Here is a 24749-nt window from a genome sequence, read left to right as displayed (position 1 = left end):
TCAGACATTAGTTATCTTTTTAAAAAATATAATGCTTTTTTGTATTTATAGATATGCCTCTTCATGTCCGACGAAGCAGTGACCCAGCTTTAATTGGCCTTTCAACTTCCATTAGTGATAATAATTTTTCTTCTGAAGAGCCTTCGCGGAAAAACCCCACACGCTGGTCAACAACAGCTGGCTTCCTTAAGCAAAACACAGCTGCTAGCCCTAAAACCTGTGACAGGAAGGTAACCATTTCTATTTTGTATTAGTATCAATGATGAATGTCAACTGTTGACTGGATCCTTTGCTTCTAGCCCATCTTCACTATGGCCCTTTGTGTGTGTACTTATCAACTTCTCCGTCAAAGTCGAGATAACTTCCTGTTTTATGTTGCCCTTGCAGTTTCTGAGAAATTTCATGCTATTTATACATTTATGTATGTATCCATTTTTTTGAATCGATAATATATTTATGATTAAAAATGAAAACTTCTGACATGCAATGTGTCCTTTGTGTTTTTTGAAGAAAAACTAGTCATCCTGTTTTTCTTCAGGGGCAGTCCTCTTACCATTACCTTTTTGCATGTCCTTACAAAGATATTTTACACATGTATAAGCAGATATTCGTATTGATTCATGAGGTGCATTAAAGAAATTATAACATTATGGACTTTTAAGGATGAAAGTGGACTCCACAGTCATTTATTCTAACTGCTCCATTGACAATTTTATCTTCCTACAGAATGGAAGTGTACTGTCTGGTCTTAATAACATTTTCTTCTTTGACCTAATTTATTTCAGTCTGTGATCTAATTTATTTAGTCTAAAAAATAAACTTTATTTTAGTTTATTCTGTTTTTTTTCAATTTGTTTCTTAATGCTCTTCGTCATATATTCCTATAGAACTCTTAACATCCTATTCTGTTTTACCTCTAACTTTTTACTCGATGAGCTTTAAGCACTGTTTGTCATTTTCACTCCTGAAACTGTTGAGTGTCAGTAAATATCTGTTGAATGAATGAATGAATATTTTTTTTCAATGCAGATAGCAATTGAGCATCATGTATATTGAGAAATGTGGAACTATACTAATTACATATTAATATTAAAATGCATATAGCTTATGATTTGCTTGATTTATCCTTTGCATCTATGTGAAAATACCTGTTTTAAATTTTTTTAACTTGGTGTTGCATTTTTACAAACTCTTCTTTGTAGTAGTTCATTTAGAGGGAAAAATACTTAGAGTACCTAGAGTACCTTAACTGAGAAGAATCTACCGGGAAAACACAGTGTACTGTGGTTGCTAATGTTTTGGAATAGGCGTTTAACTGTTAGGCTTACTCTTCTGAAATATTTTATTATGTATTTGATGAGGAATCAAATTGGAGTATCTTGTCATTGAGATTAGCTTGAAATTTTAGAATGCTTTATCATGAAGTAGACCATCCGAAGAAGCAGAATCCAATTTATGAAGATGCCTCATGACATTTAATTTGTGTTCAAAATAGACTTAATTTACATGGATATTTACAAGTATATAAACAAGTCAAGTTGGCAATTAAAAAAAATTCATTACTTATTAAAAAGGTTTTCCCATTGTTTAAGGCTAGTGGGTCAGGCGCACCTGGGTGCCTCAGTTGGCTAAGCATCAGACTTTGGTTTAGGTCATGATCTCCCGGTTTGTGAGTTTGAGCCCCGCATCAGGCTATGTGCTGACAGCTCAGAGCCTGGATCCTGCTTCAAATTCTGTGTCCCCCTCTTTCTCTGTCCCTCTCCCACTCATTCTCTGTCTCTCTCTCAAAAATAAATAAGCATTTAAAAAAAAAAGATAGTGGGTCAAAAGTCATTGAGGTACAGGGTTTTCTTTTTAACTCCTTCAGCATGTTAGATATGTGAGTCAGCTTCACTTGCGGAAAACAGAACCACAGTAGCTATTTTATTTTATTTACTTTTTATTATTTTTTTTAATGTTTATTTATTTTTGAGAGACAGAGAGAGACAGCATGAGTGGGGGAGGGGCAGAGAGAGAAGACATAGAATCTGAAGCAGGCTCCAGGCTCCGAGCTGTCAGCACAGAGCCCAACGCGGGGCTCGAACTCACGAGCTGTGAGATCATGACCTGAGCCGAAGTCAGATGCTCAACCAACTGAGCCACCCAGGCGCCCCCCACAGTAGCTATTTTAACATGAGAGGACTTAATACTGAGAAGTGCTTTCTCAGAAAATCATTGAGGACCATCTGAACGATGCACTACGGTGCATCTGCCCAGGAAAGAAGCAGAGGCTGCGGGGCAGGAACCTGGAATCCTGCCCCCTGCATCTGCCTATAGATGCTAGCACCCTGTCTCTGGGTGTGCTCACCCTGTCTCTTGTCACTTGTGAAGCTTGGAAGTGAACCCAGAAATGCCTCAGAAAACTCCATCATCTATCTCCATACCCAGGCTTGCCACCAGCAGCAGCCCAGGAAAATTCAGCCTGTTTCATAAGCATCATTAACATTTCAGGCTATTGTTTCCAAATGTGCAGAATGCTGTCTGTGTCCAGATCCTTATCTGCAGGGGAGGTTTAAGAAATGGACCTTAGCCTTCCGGTCTCGGCCGCATGCTGCGAGAGGATTGTGATGCGCACTGCCAATTAGTAACCTCACTGACTTTTTGTTTTAAATAACCTATATCTATCATTGTCAAACATTTGGAACTCTAGTACAATAGAACAAACTCAGCAACAACCAGTATGAAGATATTAATGAATACACACCATATGCATGTACACATAATCTCACACACATATATATATACACCCCCACAGAGTTGGAGTCATGCTATGTCTACATATTTGCATTCGTATTATTTATATATTTTTTTCATATCATAGTGATTTTCCCTGGTGTGAATTTTATTGGAAAATATTTTTAATGGCTGCAGTATATCTCACTCTAGAATATACTATAATTTATAATTCTGTTACTGTTAGATATTTATACTATTTCCATTTTTTTCACATTATAAATATAAGTGTTGTGAGATAAACTTGAATGCACTTTTGTTTTAAAAATGGTTATTTACTCAACAAGCTTTTTTTTTTCTTTTTTTAAGTTTATTTATTTTGAGAGAGGAAGAGAGCATGAACAGGGGAAGGGCAGTGAAAGAGGATCCCAAGCAGGCTCTGCACTGTCAGCGTGGAGCCTGATGCGGGGCTCAAAGTCATGAACTGTGAGAGCATGACTTGAGCCAAAATCAAGAGTGAGACACTTAGCTGACTGAGCCACCCAGGTGCCCTTCAGCAAGTTTTTTTCTGTATGGGGCAGCATTTAATGTAGCCAATGCCCACAGTTTCTCATAGGAAAGACCTTGATTTACATACATAAGTTTATTTATTTTAAGAGAGAGAGAGAGAATATGCAAGCAGGGAAGGGGCAGAGAGAGAGGGGAGAAAGAGAGTCCCAAGCAGGCTCCATGCTGTCAGCACAGGGTATGATGCAGGGCTTGAACTCATGAACTGGGAGATCATGACCTGAGCCAAAATCAAGAGTCAGACCAGGTGCCCCTACATACATATCTTTAGAGGAAATAATATTCACATTCAACACACATAAAGGATAATGTGTAATGAATTTGTCCTTTGAATTATCATTCGTTTTACTTTTCAAGCACCCATTTTCTAAACTTGCTGTCAATTTTGAGCTATTTGAATTATAATCTGAGAGATTTTCTTTCTTTCTTTCTTTCTTTCTTTCTTTCTTTCTTTCTTTCTTTCTTTCTTTCTTTCTTTCTTGTATGTGTACATCGGACTAAATGCTATCTTCTTTTCAGTTATAAAATGACTTTCTGTATTTTCAGTATTCAGAAAGGATACTTGGAAGAAAGCATACTTGCTGATAAGTATTAACTTGATTTCTTTCTCTTGAGGCTGTGAGAGCTCACCTGTTGCTGGGCAATTTCAAGATATGATAAATCTTTACGAGTATGTGGTAGTTAGGTTTTCTGTGTAAATGCATGGAAGTAAAGGAGTTGACGATTCATAGTCTTGTGATCCATTGATCTCTAATGGCTAAAATAAGTTGATATACTTGTATAACTCATCTACAGAGCTAAGTGGCTTCTATTCTTTCAAGTTGGTAAGTAAAACAAACAATTTTACAATAATGTCACCAATCAGTTGAAATCTCTTATTTCTGAAGTAGGCAGTTTCATTCTGGTATGTTAGAATGATGCTGAACTCGCTCCTATGGATTCAAAACCAAGATGGGAGGTGAAGTCTTCCCAGTTAAAGTAGTCATTCCACTATAAAGTTTAGAGGCCAGTGAAGACAGATTTTGGTGTTGTAGAGACCTCAACCAGGTGAGAGCTTGGAGAGGACAAAGATTCTATGGGCTTTTAGATCTCTTAAAATTCCTCATACTTTGATTTGGAAGTAAGATATAAAAGAAAAGAGAGTCTTGGCTTTTAAAAAAGTTCTTGGGAACATTGTCTCATTCCTGTTTCCCAACATTTTGTGGCTGACTGCCTTTTTCAACTCTTTTAGAGAACATTTTACTCATAATTAATATGGAAGGTATATTGCTACAAGATGTATTTTCATTTGAGATTTTACACGTGCTTAATATTTCATCTTGGGAAAGAGTATTTCAATCAGTGTGAATACTTAAATCACTTTGCCACCTCTTTGGTCACCCTTATTAAGGCATTGTCCCTGCAAATAAAGTCTAACTAGTATGTGGAGAGCATTTGATTCATTCCATCAAGAACAATGTAATGAGGCACTTATCAGAATCAGCCTACCATGAAGTTCAAGGATAAAGCCTATGCATTATTTCATTGTGTATTGGTTTTAAGCAATTATTCCTTTGCCCCAAATACTGAGAGCTGTTACTTTTCTAAGTGATCTGCTCCTTCCCCCCACCTCCAACAAAATAAAATTTGTTTAAGTAGATAAAAACAAAGGTATCATAAAAAAAGCATATCTTGGCTAGTTCCATGAGACGTTCTTACCTATTAGGGAAAGGGGAAGAAAGTGATAAGAGAACACATTATATTAGCATCAGTATCTTTTAAATTTGTGTTATTTTTAAGAGTTCTGTTTAAAAGAGACCTTGGAATGCTTTTGACACCCTGGGTTTATTTGTTTGATTTAGTTGCTTGGCATGTTTGTTATGTTTCCCATCCTCCTGATATGTACAAACTCTTGGAAGAGTTGCTGTCTTAATTATGTCTTTGTCACCTCCCTTTCTGTTCCATGAGAAGAGTTATAGGATCTTCTTTCCTCTAGCTTTAGAAAAATATTTACATAAACATTTTTGTAGTATATTTTAAGATTCCCAAAACAGTGTTTTTCTTATAATACTACTACTTTCTCTTTGCATTTATAAAGTAATGAAAAATATAAAGAAGCAAGTAAGTAATTTGGAATTGTGTAGATGAGTAATATTGACAGTTCAGTGTATTAACTTGGAACTCTGGAGCATAGCTCCATATAGCTGGTGGCTGTCCTTATTACCAGTGGGGAATCATCCAATGAGTATAGTTTAATTTCCTGCCTTTTCCCCTAATTCTTCTTATATTGAGAGCATTTTCCCATGTCTCATAAATATAGATAGCTTGCATAATGTTCTTTTATATACTGATTTTTTTTCTTGTAGTTGGTGTTTATTCATTTTCTTTGGTGATTTTCCTATTGCTTGACTTTTATACTTTGCCAGGTTTTTTTTGTTTGTTTGTTTGCTCTAATAAGTAGCCTTTAGAAGTAACCTTCAGAAAAGATCCTTATATATTAATTTATGTTAACATCTCTGATGATTTTCTTAGAACAGATTCCTGAAGTAGGCTTATTTGACCAAGGAAATGAGTATTTTTAAAGCTACTGATACTCATTTCTCATTAGTTCATGACTAGTAAAGTGTCAAGTACTTGTGTTTTATAAAGCACTGTGAGAAGTCCTAGATGGGATGAGCTATGGCATGAGGGAGAATATAAAAACAAAGAAGCAAGGGGGTACTGTTCCTGAGTTCTGGAACTTACTGTCTTAGTGTATAGCTTAATAATTCCCATTTGGCTGCGCATCATAATCACCTGTGAACTTTAGAAGGCAAAACACACTTATAGCCATGGGTGCCTTTGTCCATGTCAGGAGATTTGTGTGTTTATTTAAAGCTGCTTTGCTGGTTTTAGGGCACAGTCTTTTTTTTTTTTTTTTAGAACTTGAGTCTAGCTGAAAAGGAAAAGTGTGTTTATTTTTGCCTGTTAAGATAGGGTAAATAAGAGTATTATGGTTTTTGAGATGTCTTCTTTTTAGGCTCATTTTTCTATCATGGCAGAATAGAATCTCACACTTAGATTGCTCAAATTTATCATTTTCAAATGAAAATCAATTAAAATGAGTTTTGTTGAGTTTTAAATAAAAGTATTACAAGAACCTATTGAGATGGTGGATCCTGTCCTGTCATTGGCAAACTAGAATAGGAAATATTTTTTCTAAATAGAAGCTATGGTACCAATAATGTACCTGTCTCTTGTTCCTTGGTATAATGTCCCCCTACCCCCAATCTTAGTAAAGTGCATTTGAATACACAGAGCCAGGACACCAAATTCCCAGTATTGTATGAAGTCACCAATGCTAATTCAGTCACAAGGAATCTTCAGAAAATGCCTACTCCTTGTTTTATTCAGTCAGAAAACTTTGGTAATTGCCAGGCTGACAGTATATTAGCAATTAACATTGACTCCTACTTCATGGTAGTCTACCATAGCTGCTTCCCGGTCGTTCATTCATTCATTCTTTATAGAGTCATCGTCTACATTGACCTATTTGTGTGCTTTCTCATCCCCTTTTCAACCATTCGGCTTCTTGGTCTCTGCCTCTCCTTTATTCTTTCTAATGGGTAAGGCCAATCATATTGGTAAATTCGAATATACTATTTTATTTTCAGGCTAGTACACTTGACTGTTGGCTATTGAAAAACGTTATCTATCTTTTGGTATTTATGAGCCAACCATAGATGGTAGCTAGTTATAATAATCATCTAAAAACCTCAAAGGATGAGATAAAATCATTCCTTGAAACCACATGTTTCCTCTGTGAGCGACCTATAGCTATGTTTAATTTTCTGGGGCATTAGCTTCAAGGGAGATCCAGCTGAGACTTAGTTGTTAGACTATTTTGCTGCAACATTTGTATTTCCTGTTAAAGGCCTCTGAAACTATATATTTCACCTTTCTGTTTTGCAAATTAAAAGATCTTCATCTGACTACAATACAGTTGTGTGCTTTTAGTAAGTGATGATTATAATCATTTCTACAGTAGGCCAGCTTTAACTGCCAAGCTCCCCTAGTCGGAGTTGTTAATAACCTAGTCTCATCTATTTCTGTCACATTTAGGGATATAATCTGTCTTCGCTTGCTTTGTAAATTATAATTTGTATTCAAAGTTATACAAATCTAAGGTGCCACTGAGAAAAATTTTGAGCCTGACTGTGGTATTTTTAGAGTTCACAAACCACTCCAGAAATATAAACCAAAGTAATGTCCCCATCCTTATTAAACACCCTCAAAGTTACATAGAGTACAGAGGGAAATGAGTATATTACTCTTGTTTTTCTTGAGTTGGGGGAGAGGACTAGGAAATTGCATTTTATATTAAACAAAAATTTGCATGACTTTTATATACTTAAAAGTTTTTTGGCCTTATTTCATCCTTCTAATAATTTTTTTAAATGTTTATTTTTGAGAGAGAGAAGGAGAGAGTGAGCAGGGGAGGGGCAGAGAAAGGGTGACAGAGACAGATGATCCAAAGTGGGCTCCAAACAGATAGCAGAGAGCATGATGTGGGGCTTGAACTCACCAACACTGAGATCATGACCTGAGTCAAAGTCAGGCATTTAACTGACTGAGCCACCCAGACGCCTCTACCTTATTCATCTTTTTAACTTGGTTTCAATTCTGAATTTTTGATACTTCAGCTTACAAACCTAGTTCCTTCAAGTCACAAAGTTGGATGCAGTCACTTCATGTCCTGTTGTTAACAAGAAAAGCGTAAGATTGGCGTGCCCAGGACTGGGCACCTGCTGCTTGCCTTCTAGCTGCTTCAGCAACTTTGGCTTTAATTTGCATGTGTTCTCGGGGCATGAGTTCTGGCCTTCCTTTGGAGAAATGCATTTCAGGCAAAGGTTTTCACAGTGTGGAGGTAGAAGTGTTTTCCATCTCTCCCATCTCTAACCTATATCTATTTTTGAGGTTTTTGATCTTTACACATAATGATGGCCAAGGTATTTTGAGTACTTGCTTCTTGCCAGACATTGTGCTTGATGGGTCACATTATATCCCATTATCCCCCCCTCTAACATGTAAGTATTATTGGTGTTCCCATTTTATTGATGAAGAGATAAAACCTTTAAGAGTTTATTTAATTTTTTTTTAACATTTATTTATTTTTGAGACAGAAAGAGACAGAGCATGAGCAGGGGAGGGTCAGTGAGAGAGGGAGACACAGAATCCGAAATAGGCTCCAGGCTCTGAGCTGTCAGCACAGAGCCAGACGCGAGGCTCTAACTCACGGACCGTGAGATCATGACCTGAGCCGAAGTCAGACACCCAACTGACTGAGCCACCCAGGCACCCCAAAACCTTTAAGAGTTTAAATAGCTCACCTAATAGTTAAACCAACTGTTCAGTGATAAAGTTGTGATGTGAACCTAGATTTTCCAGTTTCAAATCCCATGATTTTGACAAGTATGCCACCCACATCCCAACGTATTTACAGATTTTATACATTCCCCAATGTTCATTTCGCTGAATATTTTAAACTGTAAAATATTTCTTAATAACCTTTTCATTTTTATCTCCTCTAGATCTATTATGCAATGCATACATGAATATAAGAATAATGAGCATGTGTTTCTTATTATGGCTGGCATAATTTTTTAAAACCTGTAAGTTTACATTATATCTTAACATCTTCGTCTTAAGTAAAAATATGCTAGCTTCATTAATATCTCTACTGATAATCTGATTCTATTAACTGATCTCCATTTGTGTCACTTTTTTTGAGGAATTTTTTGTGTTTATTTTCTGTAATGCTTATGATTGATATTACTATTGTTGTTACTGAGAATTTATATATGCAGCCCTCTTCTTGATATTTTATTGTGCATTGCTCAAAACAGCTAAATGACAGAAAAGTAAATAATGATATAGTTGGATTGTAATCCAGAGACCAAAATAAATATACATAAGACTATACTGATACTAATACATGATTAAATGAAAAGTAAATGGGACAAAAGGGACAAAGTTTCTTACAGAAGAATTCTAAATAATATGTGTAATACTCCCTCTCCAGAAAGCTTAACTCCCCTGCTCACTAAAAAAAATTTTTTTTTAGGGGCGCCTGGGTGGCTCAGTCGGTTAGGCGGCCGACTTCGGCTCGGGTCATGATCTCGCGGTCCGTGAGTTCGAGCCCCGCGTCGGGCTCTGTGCTGACAGCTCAGAGCCTGCAGCCTGTTTCAGATTCTGTGTCTCCCTCTCTCTCTGACCCTCCCCCGTTCATGCTCTGTCTCTCTCTGTCTCAAAGATAAATAAACGTTAAAAAAAATTAAAAAAAATTGTTTTAATGTTTATTTTTGAGAGAGAGAGAGAGACAGAGAGAGAGAAAATGTGAGTGGGGGAGGGGCAGAGAGAAAAGGAGACACAGAATCTGAAGCAGGATCCAGTCTCTGAGCTGTCAGCACAGAGCCTGACATGGGGTTCAAACCCATGAACTGTGAGATCATGACCTGAGCTGAAGTCAGATGTTCAACTGAGTGAGCCAACCAGGCGCCCCTTAACTCCTCTGCTCTGGAGGATAATATTTGTTTCCAAAGAAGAGGGGATTGAGTATGTGGAAAATACTAACTTTAGAGTGCAGAAGTGGCAGATTCATCTTAACCAAGTGATCAAGGTTAACATCACTAATGATAAGTCATGATGATACCATAAACCCTTGAAATGGTATGATGGGATGGGCACATCATCTCAGTGGAGTTTTCCCCAAAACTCATAACTCCACTGTAATCCTAAGAAATCTTCAGACAAACAAAAACTGAGGAATATTCTATGAGGTACCTGACCAGTATTTTTCAAGAATATTGTGGTCATAAATAACTAGGGAAGACTGAAATACTGTCTCAGATTAGAGGAGATTAAGGAGATATGAGGATTTTTAATATACTTTGGGATCCTGGCAGGAAATAAGGACATTAGTGACAAAAAAATGGATGGATTGCAGATATATCTATAGTTTAGTTAATATTATTGTATCAATGTTGATTTCTTAGTTTGGACAAGTATATCAAGGTTATGTAAGTTGTTAACATTGGCGGAAGTTGCATGAAGAGTACATAGGAACTGTGTGTACTTTTTTTTGCAACTTTTCAGTAAATCTAAATTTTTTCCAAGTTTTTTTAAAACCCAGCTTTACAAGGTGAATTGCATCACCCACAGTTTCTGCTGCAAATCATAGATGAAAGTTAATGCGCAGGTGATTGGAATGTGCAGAACTAGGATTCAGCCACAGGTTTCCTTGAGCCCTCAGGCACACCTGGTCATTCCCTGAAATGTATTTTTCCTCTTTGGAAATGAGTTATAATAAAAATTTATCAACTGATTTTATTAAGTACTGATTGATGGTTGGTACCCTTCCCCATGACAACTCTGAATTTGAGAAGCACTTACCAGTTTTAAACATGCTGCATTCTCATGGCTGGATACTCCCACTTTGTCCTTAAAGTTTTATTGAGACATCCTAGTGCAACCACTGTTTTGTTGTCACGTTATTGAGATTGTTAAGGTTTTTGGGGGAGGCAAAGGAGGGGAGTTTCAACAGGAATTACTCTAAAATTTCACAGAATCACATTTTTTTTTTAAATTTTTTTTTTAAATGTCCATCTGGTTTTGAGAGAGAGACAGACAGACAGACTGATAGACTGACAAAGCACGAGCGGGGGTGGGGGGGGGGGGCAGAGAGAAAGGGAGACACAGAATCTGAAGCAGGTTCCAGGCTCTGAGCTGTCCACACAGAGCCCAACATGGGCTCGAACCCACAAACCACAAGATCATGACCTGAGCCAAAGTTGGACACTTTACCAACTGAGCCACCCAGGTGCCCCTCACATTTTCTAAAGTTATGATTTGCAGTTATACTTTGGAGACAAAAATAGTTTGATTGACAATTAATATCTGGCTTAGAGAACATGCTTTTTCCACTGATGGAGTTGGACAGAAGGACTTAATTGTTTAGAAGTTTGAACTATCAATTTCTTTATGCTAAATGCTTTTCATGAGGAGATGATTCTCCAGAAAAGTCATTATTATTGTATGAGAAGCCTAAGTAGGATGGGATTATGATAAGTGAAACTAGTTTTTCTACATTTTCAAAAATGTCTCTGTGGAGATGATTTACCTGAGGAGACAATTTCACAATTAAGGGAAAACTTTAAGAAAGTCAGATTGTCGACTACACCTAGGGACTTGCACAGAAATTTACTCACTTGTTCTGCTAACCTACCCAGTTCATTGAAGTTATGATAATATAAGAAGTACTAATATTTACATTGGTAGACTAGTTATATATGGTGCAAGTATCTCGATTTTCAAATTTTAGTTATTTCTTTGAAATTAAGGTGAAAATCATTTAGGTAAATATAAAAGATTTACATCACACATTTAGATAATATGTAAGACTGTAGATATTTTAGAATTGGGCAACTACTGTAAGTATTTTACTTTCTCTCCTTCATCCCCTGGCATCTGCTCCCTTCTTCTCTTAGTATTGTACAAATTGATCCTGATACAAAATGCTATTGTTATTTATAATTTTAGTTTGGCGATATAAGTGTTTAAAGTTACATGTCTTTGAAAGAAAATGAAATCTAAATAGGTATTTTTTGCTGTCAAAATAAAAAAATATGTAGCACTTCCTAAAATGTTTTAAAATTGTTTTGGATTTAAATTTGTTTTTCAGAGTCAAGCAGCATTAGTCAACTGTTGCTCTTCATTTTTATTGTAGTTTTGGAAAATGAGCCAGGCTCTTCAAAATGTTACCTGATCTGTAATATTTATATTTTATTTTGTTCTCATCCACTTGCCTTTGTTGAAAGAACAGTGTAAAAAATGGTGCTCTTGTTTTCTCTATTCCTTATACTTGCTGATTGTGGAATGCTTGTGGCCGTATGGCAATTAGGTGGCTGTGTTGGTTTTTAGGAAGTGTTGTGCACGAAATGAAACAGGAACTCCTGTTATTACTGCTTCCCTTTTTAGTTCTGTTCTTTAGTTCCTCAGAATTCATATGGAGATAATGTTTTCATATTTGAAAAAAGTTAAACTATCCTCTTAGGCTACCTTCTCCTTGTGCTTTTACAGATGTTTTCATCATATAAAGGAGATAATCCCAGTTATACCTGGAAAGAGATCATTTTAATTTAAAACCATTTTAAAGCAAACATTTTACTCTTGATTATTCCTAAGACTATGCAGTATTTATCAATGAGTCGACCATCTCTCATGTAAATATAAGTTGTGATTCAAGATTATATAATGGTTTTGCCCCTAGTTTATATACAAGAACTCAGTAGATGCTTTTCTGTTTGGATGGGATCCTTGTGTAGGAATGGCTAGATATCAGAAGTTACCATCATTACCCAGGCAAACTACAGTTCCCGGTTAGATCAAGAATGAGGGTTGGAAGTCTCATTACTCAGAAATTGGGCAGCAAAGTGGGTAGGTATAACCATGGGAACTGGTTAGTCCTCCTCATCTCCACCAAGCATTTGTTGTAACTCCTCTCAACTTCTGTCTGCTTTTACTAGATAGTAAGAGGTTAAGCTGGATCTTCTCTGCGTTTTCCTTCCAGGTTTCAGATTCTGTATCTAAAGTTTTTCATAGCATTTGAACTGTGGAAATAGATTAAAATAAAAACAATTGAAGAAATTGGTTCAAATAAACAGGCTGTAAGAGGCTGAGGTTTGCTGATCTTTTTCCTCTTAGATTTCCTTGTCGGCTTCATGAACAGATCTGGTGGCTTAAGAGCAATCTGTGCTCTCATGGTCACCCCTGGAGACATCATGGCCGCTGTAAAACCTGCATCTCTTTGACATATTTGGCCAACCCATTTTCATATCAGATCCATAGCCTAATGCAGATCCATGTTCTGGGGGCTATTTTTCTTATCTGATATTAAGACTGTTAATAAGGCACTGGCCATTTGCAGGTTGTGAAATAAAACTAAAACGTCATACCTGTGGTCTTGTCAACCTATCAACCTGAAGGATTTACTATGTGACAGGAAACTTATTTGCAAATTAATTGTAATTTTCAAATGTGTATTTTCTATATTGAGTTCCAAACATAAATTTTTTTCCCTAGCATATTGAGGATTTTTGAGTGTCCCACTGATCTAAATGTAATTCTATGATCTGGAAGCTATGTGTCAGAAATCCTGAAAAAGATATAAATTATAGTTCAGATTTTTCAGGTCAGAATGAGTTTTAAGATGTACTTTTAACATTTCAAAGAAAAAAACTAATAAAATTTGATGTATATTATAGGAAATTTGATTTTGTACATTAATAAAAAGAAAATCTGCTTGGATAAATTATTTTCAATTTTTGTTACTAATTCCTGTTCAAAATTTAACTCAGCTTAGAAAGAAAATTAGAGATTTAAGATAAAAGATATATTACTTAATGAAATTGGAGACACAGAGATGCTCTAATAAATGTGTTTAAATTTTTAAAAGTTGTAGTATAATCCAATGTTTCTTGTCACACATTGTACCACACTTTTGTAAATTAGTGTCAGTAATGATACTATCAGTAACGATACGTAGTCTACTAATAGAATTTTATTTTGACAAAAAAATGTATGGATGTTTGAATTTCTTCTTTGTCTTATCATAGTTCTGTTCGGAATAGGAGCAAGTTTATAAACACATACTCTTTTTTTTGGTCTCTTCCACTGCTCTCATTAATGATTATGAATGTGGAAGTAAGCAATTATCCAAAAGGGAAGTAGGATGTATCTATGTACCAGTATTTATGCTTATTTATATATACAGGAATTAGACGTAATATGGGTTTAGCTAATAGGGGATGAATTGCTTGACTTCAGTTCAACTACATTGGGGCATTCCGTGTAGGATATTGGTCACCATGGATTTCAAATAATGCCTTTTCAGTTCATTACACTTCAAAATAGCCATGTGTCTAGGGTAAGTGGTGATAATACTGTGTTTGGAATAAAATCTTATGTTCTTTATTTAAAAAATTTTTTTCCACAGGCATGTAGTTGGTTTAAATTGATAGGGACTGCCAAATTTTCTGCCTTCATCTACAGGTTGGTTATTGAATCTGTAAATTTTGTGTGAGTCAATTTATTCCCAACCCCACATCTCTCTGTCTCTTTTCTCTCTTTCTCATTATCTAGAGAATGATTTGAAGGTCAGAAAAGTACATTGAGAAAAATCCTATTTATAGACCATTTTATGGTTGTTATCTTCTGCTATGCTTTAGCCTTGGCATTGCTTCCAAGGTTATGCTCTGGTGTAGCCATCAGGAGGCACACAAGGTAAACTCTCCCCAGAGACTGAGAATGGGTCTGCCACATTGAATCAACAATATGATTACTGATGATTTTAGCAAGCTTCATGTAATTAAAAAATCCTGTCATAATTACTAATTTCACTTGTCTCATAATTTCAGGTTAGACATCCTGAAAATGGTTTCTTTTGTGTGTGTGTGTGTGTGTGTGTGTGTGTGTGTGTGTATCATTTCTTGGGAAAATGATAAAGCAGAAAATGGAATTCTCTTTGACCAGAATTACAGATTTGAAAAATAATTGTAAATTTAAAATCTGAAAACTGCATGGGACTGTTTGAATCCATAGGATGCATAGAAGGTACAAAAAAGAAATTTATATGCATTGAGTGTTTGGTATGTCAATATATGACACAATTCCTAATGATTTTTAAAAAGGTATTTGGAGTTTTTTCATTGAAACAAAGTGGAACTGTAGTTGGGTTTCTTTTGCTAACATAGAAATATCTGTTACTTCTATAATGTTCATGAAATATTCCCATATTTCTGCAACATGGGATGTAGGCTTGCCAAGGAATCTGACCATCAGCTAAGTGGCTGTTTCTGAGAGATAAAGCCTTGGAGTTGGAGCTTAGTATGCCAGGAATAAGCTTCTACCCCCAAGGCATTGGGTGGGTTCTGTGTGGTTTCTCTTTATTGAATTGTAATTGGCTTGGGGAGGGGTGCTGGGGGAGAGAGGACAGTTACTTTCTCTGCCCTGGAAGAGATTTACTGCATAACCAGGGTACTGCTACCAGGGAGTAGCAAATTAATATGCATTTCTCAGCCTGGGTGGCTTTTTGACACCTGATGATATGGCAGTACATTTAGATGATAAGGAAAATCCCTGATCACAGTAGGAACATCTGTTTTTTTCTGGCAAGAGGGAAAGCAAAGCTGAGAGGCTGTTTGGGACAGCCTCATAAGTGGAGGATTAAAATTGTAATTAAAAGGGAGATTAATTCCTTATGGTATTTTTCTTGTAAAAATTTTTAGATAAGGTAGTAGTGGCTTTACTATAATAGGTTATTTCTTGTCATTAGCAAATTTAATAATCGTTAGGATTTTGTATGTTGGTCCTACTGATAGATTTTTGTAAGTCTGAAGAGAAGGATTTCTGTTTTTTGCTTTGAAGTTCACCAATGTATGGAATGGAGGCATTAATTTTTTTCTTTGAGGCACTAATTTGATCATAGAATGAAATAGATTTAAAGTCACATTCTCCAAGTTTTTATAAATACAGCTCTAACTTGTTGCAAAAATATTAATGGCAAAAATTTTGTTGGTTTGGTTTTCCCTTTAGGTTGGGAAATGTAGATTTTACAAATACACTTAACTTGGAAAATGTTGACTTTTTTGTAGCTGACTAGAGTCTGATCCATGAAGCATATAGATAATCTTGCATAGACATAGTTCAGGCTACCAGGTTTTTAAAATCATTTACACTGAAATAAATGTTTTTAAGCTGAAAATAGTATGCACTGTGTACATTTCAATGGAAATCATGAATATCCAAGCATATATCGTTAAGGAGAAATTATATTGTGTGTTTTGATGTTTACTAGTGCAATCACATTGTAAATACAGAATCACAACTTTGTAGGACTATAATCTTTGTATGAACCTGATCCAAAGTTCTGGATTGTGAGGAGAACATGTGTGAAATGCTGGTAGTACCTGCATGATACTATCAACAAAGTAAAATATATATTACATAGTGATTAATATATTTTAAAAACTCTTCAGTTTCTTGATCATGACTAAGGTTACTTCAACTGGACTTTTTCATACATTATAAATTAATGTCTGAATTCATTATTGACATTACCATAACAATATTGAATTAGAAAAACTTTTTTATTATGAGAGGTTAGTATCAAGTTTGTTTTTCTTATCCATTAACTACTCAAAGTTGATTTTATGAATATAAAACTGTGGAATTTTTCGGATGGAGTTCAAAAGGACAGATTTTTTTTTTTTTATCTTTAGCCCTTATCTCCCTTAATAAGATTACCTTGTGGTGGCCTGCTATATGAATTACATGTCATAATTGATGTAAAAGGAGAAATGTCACACTGCTTTTTGGATGCAATTGGAAGTAATCATATTATCCACAGATATTGTATATTGTAGGTGTGACATTAAATTGAAATAGACCTATAACAGTGGTATATATCTTGTAGTGTACACCTAAAGGTACAATTATTATATTTCAGTGAAAATGATGCCTTTTGAAAGCATGCCCTTATCAGTTTCTAAAACAACTCGTAGACATGTTCTTTGAAAAGTCTGGGATTCTGAACCATGTGAAAATAGGACATACAACAAATATCCAAGAAAAAGCCTTCCATGTTGGTACAGGCTACTGAGCTAAGTGCTTGAGTTTAAAGGTGAATGGTGATCTTCTGTTTAGGTTTCACTGTAATAGTGGAAATAACAATTCTAAAAATTAACTAAATTATAAGTTAGAACTATAATTAGCAGTAAAATTAGAATGTAGTGGTAACAAAAAGCATGACATTATGAGTTCTATTGAGAGAGAGTCAGGGAATGCTTCTTAGAGAAAGTAGCAGTTGCATTGGGTGTTAAACACTGATAATTTCACAGAAGAAATGTTATGGGAAGCTAGGTTCAGAAAGATCATAAGTGAAGATGAGGAGGCCTGTGACACAGCAAGTGTGATTGTGTGAAAGTTCCTCTGGTCTACCTGTAGTGTCTGTCCGTGTGTGATGTGTTGCAACACACATTTTAGAAAAATCCTCTGTGGAAAGTGTAGAGAACATTGTTGGAGAGGCTAAGGCTGGGACCAGCCTCCAGTTACAAGGCTGCTGTACTCATTTCAGATGAGAGACAAATTGAAAGAGGTGAAGAGCATGATGAATATTTTTCAGAAGAGTGCCAGAATCGAGAGAGGAAGCGAGTTTCAGTTTGGATCTATTGATTTGGAGGCATCTTTGGGATGGTCTATTGGAAATTTAGATCATGAATTCAGGAAAAAGTTTAGTGTTGGTGACCCATGCCTAGAAGTTGTCGGGAGGGACGTTTAGAAATTAGACACTTTTTGAGCTGGGCTAACGAGGGAGTAGTGAGCAGACCGTAGGTAGAGTCAATAAGGGCCATTTCAGTAAAGAAGAATAATGATGCAGATTCAAAAGGAATCAAAAGGAGGTTCCCAGTCACACACAGGCTTCTGGACACCAAAAAAGTGAGGATTTTGCATCATCCGGTTTCTTCATTTTAAAGATCTATTTTTCCCTTTGCAAGTGGTATTTTGTCACTATGCAGACTTGCAGCTCACTATCAACTCTTCACCTAACAGGTTTTAGCATCCATTGATTAATAACTTATTAGGGGCTGAATGCGGTGATTTTTCTAATTGTATTCATTATTCGGTTTCCATTATTTGGCATTCTTCTGAAATGACAAGCTTCCCCTCATCAACTGGCACTGTTGCTTTCTCCGAAATATAGTTCCTATTGAAAAGGCAGAATAGATTTTTAACGCTTTCTATTTAATTATTCATTTTCAAAGTAAAGGGTTGGTGTAATAATCATCTCTAATGGTGGAAAATGAATAGAGAAGCCAGGTCTTTAGTCCATGATAGCAGCCCCAAGATCCTTGATATCAAAATTTTATTTGTGTTTCTCCAGACTCTTAATCCTTCTTCACTTTGTGGACATCTATGATTCTGTCATTGGTAAATTTACCCTCTCTGACTTACTTGAATTTCTTATAAGTCAGATAATTTTGCTTTGTTCTGAAACTATCATGCCCAAGTTTTAAGGCAGGGATCTTAGTATTTGGAGATACAGTGAGCTTTGGTTTCTTTAGTTGCTTTTTTCTTTTCTTTAGATTTTGTCTATGTCCTCCACTTATTTTACCATTTCCATGTTCCTGTAAATAGGGTGAGTCCCTAATTCCTGGCGGCGGAGCAAGATCCTAATCTTGCAGCATTCTGTGTGTGTGTGTGTGTGTGTGTGTGTGTGTGTGTGTGTGTGTGCGCGCGCGCGCGCGCGCGCACGGGCGCGCGTTTGCTTGCAGTTCTATGCTCCATTAACACTTTCTTGAACTGCTGTAACCAGACCTGTACAGTTTTTCTAGTAAAAATTAGTTGCCCTTAATGTTCAATGCTATCAAGTTTTTAGTTTATTTTTTGTAGGTTAATTAATAAGAAAGACTTACAAAGTTTCATACTGAAGTTTATACTGGTTAATATTTATAGGTTTAAAAAGATTTTTCGTATGCCGTAGTATTGGCATAGGTCCAACACCATCAATTCATTTTTAAGCTTTGTTCTCTGATGGAATTTATGAAGGAGCAGAGAACACCGTCTTGGTCTCTGGCTAAGGTCTATACAATGCCAACCTATTGTATTACACTTCTTTGTTTCTATGGATTCGCTGCTCATAGGGCTTAAGTAATGAAGGATAAGAATCAGTCATGTGTATAATGTATACAGCCATATTACCCTTAGCAAAGTTATTAAGGAGGATATTTTGGTACTTCTCGTAAAGTGGGATACTGCTGTAAGTAGGTCAAAGTGAGGTTAAGATTTAAATTTGTTCTTGTAGGAGATATTTAGATTTAATCGTTGAACTAAAAGTTTGACTTCTCTGACTTATCCTCGCCTTCTCATTTCTTTTTAGAACATTGAAATTAAGTTTTGCAGTCCAAAAGCCAAAGCAAATTGTTATAAGTTATTGTTTCAAAGAACAAAAATTAAATAGCATTTGGTTGCTTTGGGACTATTAAACATTTATCAACTAACTAGGTTTTTATGTAACGACCTCACTTGCCATATGCATGTTAGGGTAAACTATTATGTATCTATTATGTACCATGTATTGAGATAAATTTTTTTCTTTATATTTAAATTAATGCTTACAACTAGCTTGTGAAGTAGGTAACAGAACAGTCCAGAGAATCTTAAGTCTTGTGCCCAAAGTCACACAACTACAAGGATCTAAATAAGGAGCAAATTCATTAGTCTTTCTTATTTTAAACATTTTTGGTGAATTATAGATAGTATCTCCCAATATTATTGTAAGAGTAGAAAGAAGACAAAAGGAAAATTCCATGATTGAGAGATCATAAGAATCTTGGAGAGAAATACTTTTCATTTTCTGGTGCATGTAATTGGTTGGCCTGGGGAGATTGATTTGGGAGGGAGTACAAGGTCTATTGTTTCGTTTATTGTGTGCATATGTGTGTGGCTTCCTTCCCTGCTATAGTCATTAGACTCCCTCATCCTAGACATATGACTATATTCATGAGGTCTAATCTGAGTGAAATGTCCTCAATCAACTATTTTGTATAAACTCAGAAAAAATATTTTAAACATGCAGAATCAGTTTTCTGCTACTTTTGAAAAACCCAAGTACATCATTAATTTGCAAGGTCTGGTTTTTTACAAGACACCTTTTTGTTTCTTTTTGAATAGAAAGATGAAAACTACAGAAGCCTTCCACGGGATACTAGTAACTGGTCGCACCAATTTCAGAGAGACAATGCTCGGTCATCTCTGAGTGCCAGTCACCCAATGGTGGACAAGTGGCTGGAGAAGCAAGAACAGGTAACATAAATTAATCCTTCTATGTGTGTCATAGACCTAACTTCCTGGCCCATACTCCAAAAGATGTTTCCCTGCATCACAATGATGATTAAAGGTAAATTATTCTAATAAACTTTAAATTCCAGGCTGTATGTCAGAGTTTGTGTAACATAATTGTAGACTATTTCTGTGGTGGTCCCCAGTCAAAGATTTCTCATAAGTGGTTACAAATATTTGCCATAGATTCTGGAGTATCCTGATTTCAGAGTTTGTTATGTTGTTGAGACACAGACATTTGGCAGTGAACAGTACAGTTTATGAGTTGACTTTCAAGACCACTTATAGGTTCTTCTGTTTATTTGATAGGCAATAAGTCAAAGGACCTGATGACGCAAATTAAAATGTTCTGTTTTACCTGACTTCACTTTAGAAGAGAAATATGCTATAGTGGCATTTCAGAATTTAGATTGTTTTGTAAGGTTCAGGGACTTGACCCTTTCATAAATATCAATAAACTATTTTAGGTTTGTAAGGTTTTAGAGTTGCTCAGTTTACTCCACAGTATAGCCATCTATAGTTCCTGAAATCAGAATTGTTTATCACTCAATATAATAACTGGTTCCTATCCTGGCAATAAACAATCACTGTTAAGACACTTCATATGAAGACTGAGAATTTATCCGGTAAGTTTTGAAGTGTAAAACATAAATTTTATAGTGTTGTTGTATAAAGTCTTAATTCTTTATTGTTAGTCATAGTGTTTTCTTGGAAATCCTAGTGTTTTCCTTGTAGTTTTAATAATTTTTTATGTTAAGGACACACTAACTGTGGTGCCTGGGTGTCTCAGTTGGTTAAGCATTCGACTCTTGATCAGCTCAGGTCTTGGTCTCAGGGTCACGAATTCAAGCCCCACATTGGGCTCCGTGCTAGGTGTGGAAGCTACTTGAAAAATAACAACAACAAAACAAAAACATACTTATTTCGTTACTTTGTCACTTATTTTCTCTAAAAAGTTCATATAGATGGAAGACTAGGTGAGTGCTCAGAGAATGTTTTGTTTCAATAATTTCTAAAATTGTTAATAATTCTGTTGCCTAGATACTGGAATAGCTGTTTTTCAATTTAGATTAATGATGACATTGGAAAGAAATCTGAAATGTTTTACTTAATTCATCTTAGTGTATGTTTGAAGCCTCCTAAAATAATTTTGTGTGTGTGGGGGTGTGTTTGAATATGAAATAGTACAAAAGTCCAGTTTGCCTTTGAAACAAGGGATGGTATCGCAAACGTGCTGATTTTTATCATACCATAAATATTAGAATATAAGCATTGTGTGATGGAAATAATTTTAAATAATTAAAAAACCACGGAAGCTCTACTTAGGAAAAACATTCTTTTCTTAAACAGATTTTAAACTCATTGTTGTCATTATTACATTTTCTCTTTGAAGTAAATATTTTAAAGAATTAGATAGTTTAGCCTGGGCCTGGAGTCAGACTCGCTGGTTGCCAGCTATTTACCATAAATGACCTGGTATACTCATTTATTGAATGGGTATAATCCTAGAACCTGCTATATCCACTGATGTTATACCTGCCAAGGGGTTAGAATCTTATCTGCTTGGTAGCCATAAACACTGGGTGTTAATACACTTGTTAGAGAAAAAAAATTGGCTGCCAAGAACAGAAAGTCTCGATTGTATAAGAAGAAGATACTCATTTTTCATTTAATAAGAAATCTGGAGGAAAGGCCAGTTGGGGATTCAGGGGAACCTCATTGGGGATCCAGATTTTCCATTTTCTGGGAGCACTACACAGTGCCTCCTTGGCTGTGTGCTCCAGTCTGTCCTTTCCTGTAGAGCCTCAGCCATCACATGCTTGCATGGAAGAAGAGGAATAGTTCCTTTTTATTCTGCGTGGCTCTTTTTGAAAGCAAATACACCTTTCCCACAAGCCCCTCCCCCCACCCAAACAGATACCTTTCATGTTTTGTTGTCTAGCCTTGTATGAATTGCTTGTCTATTTCTAAATTGAAGGGAGTTGTTGGTTTAGACTAGGTGAGCTTGATCTGGAGCTGGGGGTGTGGGTATGGTGGTTTGTCTTCCTGAAACGCAGTTGCTGATCACTGAATATAGTCAGGGTCCCATTAAAGCAAGAAAGGACATATAGTTAGCTAAATATGCTAAATATGACTATTTTTATTACAGGATTAGGAGAAAAAAATGGCAGTCCAGAGTTTCTAAAGTATGATATATTTAATTATATTCTAATAACGTAACTTTTACCATTGTGGTTGTAGACCTGTTTTTAAGGAAGTAGTATAGCTTTTCATTGTAATTTTGGTATAAAATAGTTTCTTTTTACGCAAAATAGTTGCATTGAGAAGCCACCGAGTTTTTTTCTCAAAAGACCAAGGCTTGATTTTCTTCTGTTGAAGTTATTTGAAGCAGTTTTTCCACAATAAGCAGGTTTTCTAAAAATTGAGTACTTCCTTAGTCTATGTAGTTTAATGTAAATGATATTAGCTAATTGATGCCTGAGCCTGAAAACATCATCTTCCTTGGCTTACATTTAAAAAATGATGATCCATTCACTAAATTTGGCCATTTCACATCAGCAGGAAAATTAATTAGACTGAAATCTATTTTAACTGGATAAGAACAGCAAAGACAACACAAAATACATATTAAAAGTTTTCTTAAAAGTAAGTACAATTGTGTGGGCAGGAGAGGACTAATAGGTTATGCTGGACACACTGTAAATCTAGTCCAGATAGTCTCATTTAATTGTGAATTTATTTTTTTAACAGTTCCACATGAGTCGTCTGACTTTAATGGCCTGATGTCTCTTCTGTGGCTTGTTTTCTCCTTAGTTTTTGCCATTAAAAATATAATAACAGACAAGCATTACACAGAGAAAAGAATGTTTTATATGGTAAAACACACAAATCAACCCCCTGCCTTTACCGTTTGGGATCACCGGGGTGGAAATATCTACCATGAATTATGCCATCTGGACTGAGAGGTGAACAGAGTTCTAGATTTTATATGCCTTCAGTGGTTTTGTTTTTGCTCTATTTCCTCCTAGATTGCTCATCTCTCATTATCTCTGCTTTTTGAAGGCAATTATGACCACGTCTGCTTTGCCAGTGGGAATAAACTGTAGACATGAAAAGCACAAGGGAGTGTTTTAAAATGCTGAGCTAGTAGGCACCTCTGGAAGCTGTGTCTTTCTTTTTGTGAGATTGATCCTATATAAAGGGATATTGAATCTTTCACTCTCTTAGAATATTGGTAAGTTACACTCATATAATCAAAGGTAGGGTGTGCGTCTTATTACAGCTCTGCACCAGGAAGCACCTGGAGTCAAGCTTAGCATGATTTCCAGAAACAGAAGTCCTGCTTTTCAGTGACTAATTGAGAATAGCCTGTACTTGAATCAGGTTCCTCTCAGAAGGTGTATCTCAGACTGTGTATCTTTCAAAGAGCATCATTTTCTTGTAGAATCTTGGGACTTACTTTTTCTGAAATCTCAGAAGAGGCACAAAGGATTTCAACACTAAATGGGTTGTTGTTGTATTGCCTTGAAAAAAGTTTTCATGCTTCTGAAATTTTGACTCTGAGACCCAAGGAACAACAACAAAAAAATCAACAAAAGCCTTAGTTTTGATGTTTGGCTATGCTTGAAGAATCTGAATTCTTTTTAATCATTACCATTTCCTTGACTCTTTGTAACTATATTTTAATATTGGCAGATAATAGATCATAAGCTGACTTTGTTCTTCTATCCCTACAGTTTATTGCAACTAATAAATTCCACAAAAGAGGAGGCAGGAAATTTACAATACATTATTGGAAGAATTTAAGGCCTGAAAGTAGAGGGACCTAAGGGAAATTTAACCTAATTGGGAGCCTGCCATTTTCACTACCCTGACTTGGTGAACAGGCCTGAAGCCAATTAACAGAAATAGCAAGGAGGTGCAAGGCACATTCCAGCCGCCACTTAAGCTCTGTTATAAGGGAATGGCTGCCCTGACCTTTAGAGAAAAGTCCGTGTTTTAGGGTTTTTTCCATCAAGCAAAAACTTTGTCTAATTGGCATATTATACCAGAGGAGGCAAACTGTGAGGAAAACTACCTTAAATGCTTGGTGATGACATAGTTCACGTGTGACAATGACTGTGCTCCACCTTCTCCTTTGTACCCTGGTCTCCCTGTCCCCATCCTTCCGTGTTGTCTCAGAATCTCAAAGCCATCAGTTTAAGGAAAACTGACAGTGCCTTTTCTTCTCATATTATGCACTTTTGTCACCATCTACAGCCATGATGCTTTCATTTCAGATTTTTTCATGAGGAACAGAACATCCCTGACTTCTGATATTTATTCCTTCTGACACGAAGGTGACTCATGTAGGGATGGTGTCTGTTTTTACATTGGTCTGAGTTGAGTCCTAGATATGAGAAATAGAAAATATCTGAATGTTAAATAGAAAACATATTTTTTCCTATTTTTAAATTTTATTTATTTTTTTAATTAAGTTTGGTATCCAATGTAGGGCATGAACTCATGACCCTGAGGTCAAGAGTCACATGTTCTACCGAGCCAGCCTGGCACTT

General features: G+C 35.9%; 1 protein-coding gene across 29 annotated transcripts in view; it reads left to right on the top strand.

Annotated features, from left to right (window-relative positions):
* PARD3 (par-3 family cell polarity regulator) overlaps positions 1–24749 on the top strand; it is a 665533-nt gene that overhangs the window by 308175 nt on the left and 332609 nt on the right. For all 29 annotated transcript variants that reach the window (XM_027073800.2, XM_027073806.2, XM_027073797.2 and 26 more), the window contains 2 exons: positions 52–230; positions 20026–20157. In XM_027073800.2, the coding sequence (XP_026929601.1) occupies positions 52–230; positions 20026–20157 (311 nt within the window). The remainder of the gene's footprint in view (positions 1–51; positions 231–20025; positions 20158–24749) is intronic.

This window comes from Acinonyx jubatus, chromosome B4 (genome assembly GCF_027475565.1).
Source record: "Acinonyx jubatus isolate Ajub_Pintada_27869175 chromosome B4, VMU_Ajub_asm_v1.0, whole genome shotgun sequence".
Lineage (NCBI taxonomy): Eukaryota > Metazoa > Chordata > Mammalia > Carnivora > Felidae > Acinonyx > Acinonyx jubatus.
Note: the sequence above shows the minus strand (reverse complement) of the source record. Positions and strands in the feature narration are given on the sequence as shown.